The following is a 14,601-nucleotide window of genomic DNA, read 5'->3' on the forward strand; positions in this document are numbered from 1 at the left end:
CTAACTGATGTTTTATGACATTTTAGTAGGACTACTCATGAAATACAGCACTATTTATCATCCACTTCTGACTCCTTGTCACTCACCACATAGCTGACTATATCTTTTCTATCACAGTTTTAAACAAAGGCTATTCATTAGAACCTCTTCTGGTTTTATTGTCTAAGAGTTTTAACAGTGCACTTTCTCTTTATACTCCAACTTAGAAGGTGATATTTCAGAATGAGAACTGACAACTGAAATATGCCATACTTAAAGTGCAACCAAAGCTCATTATAAGATTCACAAATTACTTTATGTAGCAAACTTTTACCATTCAGCTTGACTGACAATATAAATGGAAAGCAACAGTATCCTTTAACAGAATAAAAACTGTTTAATTAAAATAAAACCCATACATGAGTCAATCAGTTCCCATCCTAGTTACCTGCTTTCAAAGAGTTGAATGCTGACATAGGTGCATGGAGAACTGCATGCACCATCTTCTGATGAAGAGTTTTAGACACTGTTATAAGTGTATGCACAAGGGGCAAGCCTCTGATGACTCCCATGGCCAGAAAGCTGTCTGCAACTCCCGCATAAATATAAATCATGTAGTATCTGCTAGTGTTGGTGATGATCACAGGGGGATTGTCACTGGTAGTGTTTTCTGGTTGTGTTGTATTTACTTTTTCAGCTGTGCTGTGTGATGGAAATAAGAAATAAATGTATTGCCAGAAATTGCAAGTTTCTTTCTTTTATTTTCTCTAATAAACGGCAATGTTTTTAAACATTTGTTTAAAAAGTTTTTTAATTATTTTAATGATTAGCTATATGCTTTTCCCATAATTTTTAATAATGTCATGTATATATAAAATATAAATCCTGATCTACCTCAAGCGCCAACAAGGCAAAGTTACTGTGTGTGTGTTCAGGTGCCAAGGCAATATTTGCCATATTCTTCTCCTCAGACATCTTTGGTGATGCTGGTGCATTTGTAATACTTTCTAAAACTAGTTGTTGTTGTGCAATTAAGTGTTTTTACAAAGATAAAAATTAAGCCATAGGTCTGTAACTATGAATCCTCCAATAGTTTTCTCCAAACCACTGTGAAAATATACTGACTCTAAATCTATTTATTGCCCGTTTAATCATTCACAGAACTTCTGTTAACCAGAAAAAAAATAGCTTAAGTGCTGATAAAGGTGAATTATTATGAAATAATAAAAATCAAATACCTTAGTGACTTACTCTAAGGGGACATCAGCAAAAATTCCCCCTCAAATCAGACCTCAATCACCATATGCTTCCTATGCTCAAACATACAGACTTAGTGCTGCAGGACTAAAATATGGATCAAAATCATTAATCCAGGAAAAGCCATACTGTTGCTCAACATGTTTTAACCTTCATCTGCTTGACCCTGCAACTTTTGGGAATTTTCATAATTGAGCAGAAGAAATTATATGAATAGGGTCTCGTAGAAACAGTTCACTTCAAATATTCCTAAGCAAATATCCCATATTGCACCAGTGAAAGACAGTGATGAGCCACAACGTGTTCAGGAATGTCAAGTCCACACATCTCTAGAGTGAGCTGACTCAGGAATTGTTTTGTGTGCATCACCACATATCTAGTAATAAGGCACAAACCATTTAATTGTTAGCACTTAATGAAGTACCAGCTTAAGATAATGTCTACATAAGGTATTTTGATCACCCATTTAAGAACCACTTTATTAAATATAAGCTAGTGCCTATCCACATGGACCTCTGGCAGAATTTATTATTTACAGTGAAAAGCAATGTAAAGGAGTCCCCATTCCCTCATTAAACAATCATAACTACTCACATTTGAAAATACAATAACATAACAAGAGAAGCAACCACCTGTAATGAGAGAAAACAGTCAATTTTTTGTCTTGTCACATTATGTTCTCCTCACTTATCTTTTTTCACTAACATTACAATTGTTTGTAGAGAGAGGATTAGAAACGGCTGGAAATCAAACTTCCCTGAAGCAAAAACCTTGTCAGATCTGCTCCTCCCTCCACAGAAACCATTTAGCGCATCCCATCAGCAAGGTACATTTAGACTTGTATGACAATCTGGCTCTCAAGTGCCTAAATATTCCCTTATTGTTTTTTACCATACTATTACCAAAGGCTTGCTAATGCATTCCTAATGACAAGGAACATTCAGTGTAAACTTTAACATATTTTAAGTTTTTAAGACTAATGTTTCTTGATAGCCCCAAAAGAGCACGTCTCTTTCCCAATATATTCAAAAGCAGCTATTCAAATACGAACATCAAACCTTTAGCATTTCTGCTCTTGTATTGCTGTTCTTGCCAGCTGATACCTAAGTCTGATAAATCTATTTGTCTGATCTTGTTTGATTGCTAGTTTTACATAATTCTACACATAAACTGTTTTAGTGATTTTTTTTGTTTGTTTGTTGGTCGGGTGGTTGGTTGTGTTTGTTGTTGTTGTTGTTTTTTAATGTGAAATTCAACTTTTTTTATTGTGAGATGCTTCAGTGCCCAACAGAAGTTTCTTTTATAACACATTTTCTTGTCTGTCCACCAAGCCAGTGGAAATCTTCATCTAGGCCACCACATATCAGTCTGGCTCTTTTTCTCCCTATGATTTCTTTTCTAGGAGTCTAAATGTAGTTTCCAGGATCCTCTTACCATATATTTTATGGTACTGGTACAGGAATGTGTTATGATAATACCTCAGCACATAATTAACATCTTCAGCTTGGGAACTATTAACTTTTGCAGGTCTTATAGTAAATAACTAAAGAGTAAGACCATGATAGCCTGAATTTAAACATTGCTTTTACTTAAGCAATAGTCACGCTGTGGAGTTTAACTTAGATGGATACATTTTTTGTCATCAGATTTGTTCTTCAATGAGAAGGTGAGGCTTTTAAATTATTTTAAAAGGTTTTAGTCTAGTTTCAAAGCAAAAATCTGTAATTGATATTGGAAATGTGCACCAAATATAGAACATAAACCTGATGTACCTTAAAGTTAAAATTTCCTTTACCCCTGCAACTCACATTTAGCTTTGCTGATGTAGCTTTATACTGCCATTTTCCACTACCATGAAAATAAAGCTGATGTGATAAGAACAGCTATACATTAAAATGCTCAATCTTGCATTTGGAGATGGTTTAAAAATTTGGGATCTTAAACTAGACTCAAGCTCCAGGCTCTATTTCTGGTCCAGAAGAATAATATAGTCATCCAGAACACAACTTTCGTGTAAAGTCAGAATATCATGTTCTCCAGTTATGATGATAGTAGAAGTTTGAATGCCAACTGAGAATTGTTAAAAACCCTGCACTGACACAATCAGCCAGAAACTAGTCCTATGTTCCTAGTGGATTCTTCTTCCAATCTATGTTGAAATATGTCAAGAGAATATGGTATTATATTTTATAAATTGGCCTATGAATGCAATCCCATTAATCTCACAGTCTTTTCTCTTAAACTTGTACCATCCCTCAGGAAAACAAACAAACAACAAAAAACTTAATTTAGGATATTAATCATAAAATAGGACACTATAAAATTATGTAGATATGTTAAAAGTCTTTCTTAAATTGAGACAACACAAAAAGCAGGAAACTTCCATTACATGGAAAATAGCCTTGCACGATCAGGCATATGATCAGGCAGAAGTTCTTCAACATGTGTCCTGACAGTGCTTTCCACTGTACTTGGAAAAAGTCTTCTCTGCACACTGCAGGAACATCTCATCCATCTTTAAATGCCATCACAGGCATTCTCACTCCCCACCCTTCTTTCACTAGGAGAAAAGCTAATAACTCATTTTGGAAAGCAATTCTCCAGGATTTATGTATGTGTTCTTTGACAGTTTTCTAGTACTTATTGTTATTAACCTCCCAGGGATCTGCAAAGATATCTTTTAATGGAAAATGGAAGATTATTCACATGTGGACAAGAGACCTGCTCAGGACAACAAGTCTTATTTATGGTACCACTCAGCAAGTTATTTCAATTGATGGGTCTTCTGTTACCATGTACTAATCACTATCTCTGGTGAGCAATGCTCAACTAAACAGCAGAAAAATGATATCCAAAAACATCGTTTTAACAGCAGTTGCCACAAAGTAATGCATACATGAGCAAATTGATTTATCCCTTTATATTTCTATTGCAAACAACATAATTTGAACAAACATCGTAGTAAAATGACAGCAGGAAATTTTCTTACCTCAAGTACGAAGATAGCCACACACAAAATTAGTACAAAAACCAAGCTTTTGTGGGTGGTAATGTATCTGAAATAAGTATTCCATGTGGTAACAGTACCCATACTTTCAGCATCATCACTAAAGCATTCCTGGCAAAGAATTGATAAGATTGTATTTAGAATTATAATAGTATCCACATATGAGAAATACTGACACATGAATGCCATCATTCTTACTGCTAACTCACGACTGCTGTCATTCCCTCTGCTGACTGACTCCAAATAATTGAGCTGTAGCATTCAGGCTACAGGCTGAGAGAGTTGAGATTACTTAGCCTAGAGAAGAGAAGACTCCAGGGATATCTTATGGTGGCCTTCCAGTACCTAGAGGGGGCCCTACAGGCAAGATGGGGAAGGACTCTTTATCAGTGAGTGCAGTGACAGTAGAACAGGGATAGTACAAGAGGGTGGGTTTAGGTTAGATATAAGGAAGAAATTCTTTACTATGAAGGTGCTGAGGCACTGGAACACTTGCCCAGAGAAGCTGTGGATGCCCCATCCCTGGAGGTGTTCAAGGCCAGGTTGGATGGGGCTTTGGGCAACCTGGTCAGGTGGGAGGGGATTGGAACTGGGTGGTCTTTAAGGTCCCTTCCAACATAAACCATTCTGTTTGAACCATCTATGATTCAAATTGGATGATAATGGCTAGAGAGGAAGGTACTGACTGATTGAATCATCTTTGCTATAACAACACAGTTTGCAGATAATTTGAAATTTTCAGACAGCACTGAAAGATACAACCAAGATTTGTCCAGCATTTCTAGAAGTCAAGTAATAGTTAATCAATAGCTATTTTCTTTCAATGTATTTTGAAACATAGATTATTAATGTGCTGTTAGAATACATTCATAAATAATTTCAGGTACTTCATTCTGTGGAGACCGATAAAGCAAAAGAAAAGATGGGCAGTGCTTCAGCAAATTATGAATTTACAAGTTTTTTCTAGACTCTTTTCCACACAGGAAACTACTTTAGAAAAATTTCCTATCCTGTGAAAATCAACTGTTGTTTTTTTAAAATAAATTGGGGGGCAGTGGGGGGAATTTTAGAAAGGAAAGTAGTTTATCATGTAAAATTGATAACTATAAGAAAAATGAATATTCATCCAGTTACTGTTGTAAAATGCAAGATTAATTGCGTATTTTCCAGAATGTTCATTCTGCTCTAAGGAACCTGCTTTGGCAGGGGGGATGGACCCGATGGTCTTTCGAGGTCCCTTCCAACCCCTACAATTTTGTGATTCTGTGATTCATAAAAACAGAGTAAAAAACAGTTTACTTCTCTATTCATTACCCGTATCAGAACATGAGCTAAGCAGTCTGACAAACTTGTCAAATTTGATCAAATTCTAGTTTTAAAAACTGGGCTAATACTTCAAACATATATATTTTTTTCATGGCTTTTGACATTTAAAATGTCAATTGTACATAAATGTTTTAAAATAACATTCTTCCATGTTACAGTTTCAAATTGTAGTGTAAATGATCCAAAGGTGAGATTTAAGTCTATGAGAATCAAATATTCTTTACTTAAAGCCCCTACAGACAGTATTCAAGAACTATTAAAAAAAAAAAAAAAGACAAAATAAAATTTTGAAGATTTCAAGTATTTCAATATGGTATTTGAGTTAAAAAAAAAAAAAAAAAGATACTTCTAAAAGGTATTCCACAGAGAAATACTGCATTGGGATTCATACAGTCAGGCAAAAAAAGATATGAGGAATATATTGCACAAAATCATCACTATATAAAAAAAAAAAAAGGTAAATGTAAATCAACACACACCTTCAAATCCTCTTCATTAATTTCATCAGTTATGTCCAAGATGCTGTCTCGAGACAAGCGCCTGGTGTACATGTCTATCTCAGAAGACAGGTTTGTCTGAGGCACCATGGACATTTTCCGAAATGTTGTACTCCCCTTTTTGGAAAAGTGTGGTCCCTGGTTCACAGAGGATCCTGTCATCAGGTTTAACACAGATTGCCTCCTCCGAGCTTGCAGCATATGGTCGGTGTTTAACATGTTAGTCCGAGGCAGACCCAGGTCTCCCTGTTCCAAGTCAGGTACCAGTGAGATCCTCCTTTCTAGTGGGTCGTTGTGGCCATCTTCCATCCCGTTGACCTGTGTCCCATTCTTCTGCATTATCGAGAACTTCCTGCCTGCATTAAGTGGGTTAATAATTATGGAGTTCTTCCTTTTGTCATTAAAATCTGATGTTTGTTTAAAAGATTGCTTTTTTACTTCATTTCGTGGTCCCATGCCTTCTCCTTCAATGGAAAATCGTCGGAGAGTCTCTGTTATAATTGAATTTCTTCTCTCTGCACTGAATTGATCAAAAGAATCAAATCCCATCAGCTCTGAGCTGAAGTCTGGCCGTTGACCCTGAAGTTCAGAAAAAGTTCCATAGAAATAGCAGCTTCCCTCATGTAAGATCAATATTTTGTCAGCAGTCTTCAAATGTTCCAGTTTTGAAGTAACTAAGATCCTAGTTTTATTTGCCATCAGTTTGCACACACAGCTGTTAAAAAAAAAAAAAAAGAAAAGTGTTAAAAAATTATATTTTTCTCTTCATGATTAGACATTGCTTTTATCCCTTCCATTTTCAATCCATCCCTCCCTCCCAGTATGAATGGTCTTGGGTGCTTCCTCAAATTACAGAGGAGGTGGTAAGAGTGAGATGTGTGAAGGGTGAGCACTTTGATGCAGAAGCCAAAAAAAAGGGGAAAAAGCAGAGTTCAACATGAAAATGAAATATATTTTTTTTTCATCTTAGGGTAACTTAGATCTATTAGCTCAGTTTCAAAACTTCAAATTTTTGTTGGCAGAAAACTTTATGGATAGCAGTACATGTCCTTACTGTTTTGAACTACACCAACAGGACAAGCCAGAAGGACAACTTGCTGTCATCCACTTGGTCAGTGGACACTTTCAGGTGACCAGTCTTTCAGCAACAGAAAAAAAATCAGACAAAATACAGATTTTTGTAAAAATGTATACTGAGATAAGTATTTTAAAAAGAAAGATTTTCTGGTACACAGGCACATCAGACATAAAGCTACATGCTCTGGAATTAATAAAATATAGCAGGTTCAATACGTAGTGACTGAGCAATAGTGTTTGCACCTGGCCCAGGCCTGTTATGTCCAGTACACTGTCTTAACGTTTTTTTGTACACAAAATACTCACCCACAAGAATTCTTGAACATAACATCCCCAAAAGCTATCATTTTGATCACGTCAGGATTTTTGTATTGTTATTAAATTCTGTACCAATTAGAAGCAGATTTCTGTTCTTGGTTTTACATCGTGCTACTTGATGGAATTCTTAAGTACAGTTTTCAAAATATACAGTACCTTTCAAATATTTCTTTTTCTGTAAAAATGTCTAAATATCCAAAAGGAGAATCCATGAGATACAAATCAGCATCTTTGTACACTGCTCTGAACAGAGAAAATGGAAATGAAATTAAATTTCACAAATCCTATACATTTACATAAATAAAATTCAAAATGAGTGCCTTTACAACTTTGCCTCAAAAAGATTTTTCTATAGTATCAATATGGATTCAGAGTTCAGCATTTAATGTGCTTATAAGACACTTTTCAATAAAGCGTTTCCTTGCTTCAGACTACATTACATGCTAAATTTTTTGTTAATTTCTGTGCAAAGGAAGCAATATAGCTATTTTTTTACATAGGCTATTCTATAGAGCTGTTTAACACCTGAATCTGACAGTCTCTCTAGGTGTACAATGAACATTTAAATAGTTATTTAGTATCTACTCTAATGTCTTCTGATGCCTGAGTGAACATTACACATATATAAATAAATGCTTGAAGGGACTTAGGTGCTGGGACTTAGTTTTAAAAGTACTTTGAAAAAACTGCTGAGCCAAGTGTATTAGCAAACCACAACCTTGCAAGCATTATCTTAAATGGGACAGTACAATATTTTGAGTTCAGGACATGAAAAATTATTTGTAGATTTAGTCCCTTAAGTCGCATGTGCCTGGACATGGGTCAGTGAGATCTCAACCTATGGTTAAGAAGTTTTTTTATAGATCAATTTCAACAGCAGTTCAAAAAAGGCCCCTTGCCTTCCTCCGTCAGCACGAAAATAGTGTTGTGATATGAATCAGGGTATAATTAGTAAAGAAAATTTGGACAACTGCATTTCAGTACTTTTTAAAGTACCTTCCAAATAAGTTTTAAAAACATTATGTTAAACAATGTGAAAATATGTAACCACCAGGAGAAACAGCCCTCAATAACAGTAATTATATTAATAAACCAAGCAACTTTATCAAAAAATCCTCTGTTGCGCTTGATTTCAGTAACCATACATTATGATGAAGTGGCTGCACAACAACAAAGTTTGTACTGTTCTTGGCACTTTCATCAGTAAAAGTTTGCAGTTTGTTTCCTGGAATAATGGTAGCACTGATTATGGCTATAATTTGTATGGTGGACTTATTAGCCACATATGACTGACTTTAGGGTCCTGGGCCAGGGAGATAACTCAAACCTAGTGCATGTACTGTGTTTTTTCATGGGCCTTTCTTTCTCCCTGTTGCAGCTGCAGGCACCGACAGTGCTTCACTAGAAGGCTGCACTCAGGCAAGCTGCATCTGCTTCTCATGACGGGTGGTTGATGGCACTTCTAGATGAGATTCTGATTTAATACGACTTTGTATAGAGTACACCAGACACATTGATGCAGGCAGTCCAAGCAAATAATGTCCAGTTTATCTCCAGTGCAGATGGGTACAACCCAGGTCTGTAATCCTAAATTTTCTCCTCTAGCTTTCATAGGCCTTCATCTGCAACCCACATACCTGCACACCTTGATGTATGGTGAGTTTAGACTAGAGCACAAACAAAATTCAAAGCAGATACAACTACTGCTTCTGATACATTTAATTGTTCATAAAATAATTATTAAATAGCTGACAATACACAATATCAATTGTATAACACTCCAGTAAATGAGCTGTGATCATCTGAAAAACAACAGACAGGATTACTCATAGAATCTGGGATAGAGTTCATGTAAATTTTGGATGAAAATCTGAATTGATTTTGATTGATTGTTGTTGTTGTTCTTGTTTTGGTGTTCCCTGGAATCTTTGCCCGCTCCTCCCCCTTCTCTCTTGTCTTACCACATAAAACAGAAACGGCTATATCCCTTTTCCCCTCTCACAAAACCACTATTAAGATTCACACTGAGAGCCTCCCTATTTTAATGAATTCATTTTAACCTTACACAGGCACGCACATCTTTCACGGGATGCCAGCATGGATCACCATAACTGATTTTACCTCTAGCAAGCATTTCTGAGCATGGGAACCAGCCCAACTTGCATTTGGCACAGAAATAAATGGGACCATTTACAAATTAGAGCTATCATTAGTGGATTTTTGACAACAGCTAAGTGAACCAGTATAAACACAGCTAATTTGTAAGAAAAACACCTATGCTGTTCTTCTATATATCTTCAAAATTATTTACTAGCTTTGAAAAGCCCAACAGACAAGGCTAGACAGTTACTCATAGGTACCAACTAATGATTGTCTTCCACTTCTTTTTCCAAAAAAAAAAAAAAAAGTCCCAAACTAGTAGCAACACATTTTGAAATGTGGCATTGTTTACTTTTTTGTTAACTATGGACAGAGAACATGTCATTAATTGATATAGAGACTGCATTGTATAAGTGACATAGCAGGGAAAGTTCCTGGAATGCTACTTGATTTATACATTTGCATGACAAGTGTTTCTTTGGTACTTAGAAAGCTACACTTGACATTCTGAATCTCCCAACAGTGTCTTTCATCAGAAAGGAAAGATTCATCTTCAGCTAAGCCATAGCATGTGTCTAACAGCAAACTTTTAAAATTCAATGAATAAAAATAGATGTATCATAAAAAAAATTGCAGAGTAAAACTCAGATTTCTGGTAGTAAAATGAAGTTCCTGATACACTTGGGGCATATTTATATAGTAGAACTTAATCCACATGTTTTTAAGTGCTTAGTCCTAACATTTCCCCCATATATGAAACATTGAACATATGAAACATTCAAATAGATAACATAATACTCACCTTGCTAGTGAGATTCGTGCTCGCTGGCCTCCACTCAGAGTGATTCCACCTTCCCCCAGCACTGTATAATCTTTATCTGGGAACTTCGAAATATCCTGTTAACAATTTTTATTTATTTTTTTAACAATCAGACATGTATTTTCCATATTCAAGAGACGTAAACTACAAACTGAATGGAGGCATAGCATACAGTACTGAACAGACAGCTTAGAAAGAAGTATTATAAGAAAAATAAATACACAGGATTATTTCTTTATTTCTTTCACCTGTTCATGTAATCAGAAATGGTGATTAAACAAAACATATCATTCTACCTCAAAGAGCAATCTCAAGGCACAAGATCTCAAGAACAAATATTTGTCATAATTGCTAAATCTCTATAAAAGTAAAGAATGCACCTTCATACAATATCAATGGTAACCATTAGATTTTCCTCTCAAATAACAATGATAAATGCACTTGCTATTAAAAGTAGGGAAAGCAAGAAGCAAAGTCTAGATGTGAATTAATCTAACCTCATAGAAATTTATAGTTCAGACACTTTCATTAAAAAAGGCTCGCACAAAATTCCCAGACGGGTATGCCAGGAATGCTCAAGGTTTGCAAACAGTTTAGGAGCCAAGTTCTACATTTTAGGCTGTAAGTTACTTATAATTTATGATTATGCTAGGAGTGAATCTTTTGTCAGTGATGAAAACGGGGAATACCATTTCACCCTTATGTGAGGCAGAAAAGGAAGCCAGCAGAGTTCCTTATGCCTCACTGATGGAGGTGGCCAGGAGGTTTTTTGAGTATAAGTAGTTAGCACAGATCCATGCAAACCACAATAACTCATGGAATTGCCCCAAAGCCAGGGAAGCTGACCCAGGATACCAGAGGGGATGGCACATACAAAGGGCACAGGCACAGCAGAGAAGGCCTCCTGCTGCTGCTGGAGGAAGCTGTGCCTTGCCCAGCTAGAAAAGTTTTTCTTCTCTAGTTTAAAGTCAGAACTGTGACTCAGGCAAAGCAGGGTTTGCTACCTTTCCTTGAGTAAGAAGGAAATGTTAGAAAACATGCATGAAGCTTTTTTATAAGCATTACTATGTATGAAATCAGAAAGCTGGTGCCTGCCGCTTGACGGAAGAAACAAGCTTATGTTGTTCTGGAGGTTATCAAAATCTTTGCCCAGTCAGAGAACTAAATTGACTTTTTCTGCTAAAACAGTGGTGGAGATGATGTGTAATAAAAGAGAAAAATATAGAAGAAAAAAATAATTTCCCCATGGCAGAGTCAGAAAATCTGTCATCTTGTCTGCAACGAGCTAGCCCAGGACTCCCGTTTTCGGCAGTGGTATCTGCATAAGAATAATCCGTTCCAGCTCTGCACATGCAATTCGCATCATTCCCAGTGTGTACAGAGAAGTGCTGGGACACCAAGACTCGGTCTCGGATGCCAGGCTCCCCAGACACCCAGGGCAATGAGATCTAAGCTGAGCTGCTCTCTGGGAGTTAACGTTTCATATGAAGTCAGATATAATACAATTCTGATCACCTCTACTCAGATTTGGACTGCTGATCATTCTCTTTGGGGCATTGCAGGCCCCTGTGGTTTTCCAGAGCAAATAAATAAATAAAAATCTTGCCAGATAAATGTTTCCTTCTTCCTCCCCTGTAAATTGCCCTGACCTCAGGAACAGAGTGAACAATGCTGCTCAGCCCTGGATCAGTGACAGATTAAAGTCCAGCAGCTCAAAGACTAGAAATTGACTGCCTGATCCGCCAGGAAATGGGAGATTCTCCCAGTTCTCTTATTTGATAATAGCATTTACTTCCTGGCTCAGAGGAGTCTGACCTTAAAATCAAGAGGCTCTTATGTATGGAAAAGCTATTGCAGGTGATTTTCAAATGATTCTAATGTTAACTAGTTACTTCCCTCTTGTAAAAGGAGAGCCACACAACAAATTCTTGTTACTAATGTGACAGCTAAGGTATTCGCAGACAGAAGGATGCAAAGAATCGTGGCAATATGTTTAAAGCAAGATTATCTGAACATGAAAAAATCATCATCATGAAACATTTAGAGAGAACATATGAAATTCTGGCATAAAGGTTTTAAGGCATTTATTTGAGAAAATGTGCTCAGATCCCTTCTGGTTTCACTATCTATATAGGAATCGTTATGCATCTCTACATTTGACATTTACTCAATGTCTTCACCTGGATGTTAGGATTTCAGTGGTTACATGTCTAGACATCTAAGCTGATTTCAACAGTTTCCCATTTCTACTAGTACTACAGCCTGCAAATGTGTTGGTGCTGTTGCTGGTTCCTGATTCTACTGTTTCTTCAAAATATAAAATAAAAAAATACAAAATAATTAAAAAAAAAGGGGGGGGGGGGGAGTACTGAACCCAGTATATATCCCCCTGCAAACAAGGTAAAATCCTAGTCCTACTGAAATTAATTTCAGAACTCCCATTGTTTAATATGGTGGTTGAATTTTGTCAGATATATTTCTTTGCAGGTGTGTCAACATGGAATTTTAATCAAACTTTTAATGAGTTCCCCTTCTGTTCTCTTCTACCCTTCACCTCAGGATAATATATGGCATGGAACAGACAAAGAACTTTTCAGGCTGTAATTATAATAATTAAAAAATGTTTAGCAATTTCTTTCAATGGAGTAAACAGAGTGAAGAATTCCAATAGACGCACAATGCTATTTGTTGGAACATGTGTTACCTATTGTAAAAAAGTACATAGGGCTTGTCCAAATACATCCTTGCTGTCATTTCATGCAGGAAGTGAAATCAAGCCAGGGACAAATCTAATGTAATGATGCTGAACAGCACAAAATCCAGCATACTAATTAAGCATCTACTAGATTTTTTAACACATCAGTTTCTAAATGCTGAAATTGAGAAAATTGTAGTTAAATATTTAGAGAAGAACACACACACAGATCCCATAGATATTAATTTCTTTTGTGAGGTCTTCTAATATCAGCTAACAAATCTCACACCCAAGGAGAAAGTACTCTTTTCAATATCTGTTTGCATTTTTAATGGTGTAAATGTCATATTCATCTACGTCAGCAGCAAACAGTAAGAACGCCTGTGGACTTAGTATAGAAGAGTACAGTGTAGATAGTTTAAGGTAATATATCTTTTCACAGTAAATAATGAATATGGTCTTGTTAAAAAAAGCAACAATGACAACAACAAAAACTCAGAATGGACTTCGCTTGGAAATTCTTTGTTATCAAAATCATTTGATAGATTTACATCTTCATGCTAAGAACACATTTTAGCAACTATTATCATAACAGAGCGTGCCAGAAAATAGTTTCTAAGAAGCATGCCTTTCAACAATCAGTGGTTATTGACTTACAAGCTTTATATTTATATGATTTGTATATATTCAAGGCTATGTCAGGAGTTGTAATGGTGTAATGATAGAATATATGCATGCTATTTATGGGGCCCCTCTTTCTTAAAGATGTCTCTTAAGATCTTCTGTCTTCTGCCTCCTCAAAAAAAGAAAAAGCATTTGTGAAACTGAAGGAACAGAGTAGTGGTCTTGATTGTCTCCATTTGATCCTCATTAACCATTCCCTCTATTTTACCATTTTTTCTACAGTACCAATGTCTTTACCTTCTCTATCCCTGTCCTTTTCTTCATTGCCATTAATATTTCCCATGTTTATTTTTACAGTTACCCCCGTTCATGCTGCTACCTCCTTCTCACCTATCAAAATATTCCATTTTTCTCCTTCTTCTTCCTCCTTTTGTTGGGGAGAAGTTGCCTCTGAACACACTTTGTGATTTCCTTTCTGTAGTACAGACCATTTGCAATAAATTAGAAAACTACCAAAGGTTTTGTTGCATATTAGGCCAAATAAAGCCAAATACAAGTTAAGCAGAAGCAGTGCCAAGGGCTTCAAACAGGAGCTGCAGTGCTGCTCCACCCTATTTTTTTCTCTTTTCTTATAAGACAAAAGTATATCATTCTCTCACTCATGATTATTTCTATGCTTCTAAGCAATCGTATTCAACTCTAATATTCCAAAGAAACAAAAATGGAACTGGAACAAACCTCTAGATCTGAGTTCAGTGATTAGTAAAAATTTTCACAAAATGAATTTAAAATGGCAATATCTCTTTCAGGCAGAAAGTCCACATATTATGTCAAATCTCCCAGTACAACCTTTGCATCTCAGACCCGACAACCCAAAAGCTGGCTACCTTTATACTTTTTT

The 14,601-nt window shown here is 36.1% G+C and overlaps 1 protein-coding gene across 1 annotated transcript in view; it reads right to left on the reverse strand.

The window, feature by feature from the left end:
* Window positions 1-14,601, reverse strand: part of CFTR (CF transmembrane conductance regulator) — an 86,057-nt gene that overhangs the window by 33,548 nt on the left and 37,908 nt on the right. The window contains exons 12-17 of the mRNA XM_080579309.1: window positions 10,364-10,458; window positions 7,618-7,704; window positions 6,049-6,781; window positions 4,226-4,354; window positions 1,831-1,868; window positions 428-681 (exon numbers count right to left, since the gene is read on the reverse strand). Of these exons, the coding sequence (XP_080435435.1) occupies window positions 428-681; window positions 1,831-1,868; window positions 4,226-4,354; window positions 6,049-6,781; window positions 7,618-7,704; window positions 10,364-10,458 (1,336 nt within the window). The remainder of the gene's footprint in view (window positions 1-427; window positions 682-1,830; window positions 1,869-4,225; window positions 4,355-6,048; window positions 6,782-7,617; window positions 7,705-10,363; window positions 10,459-14,601) is intronic.

Source organism: Anser brachyrhynchus (assembly GCF_964034855.1).
Source record: "Anser brachyrhynchus genome assembly, chromosome: 1".
NCBI lineage: Eukaryota > Metazoa > Chordata > Aves > Anseriformes > Anatidae > Anser > Anser brachyrhynchus.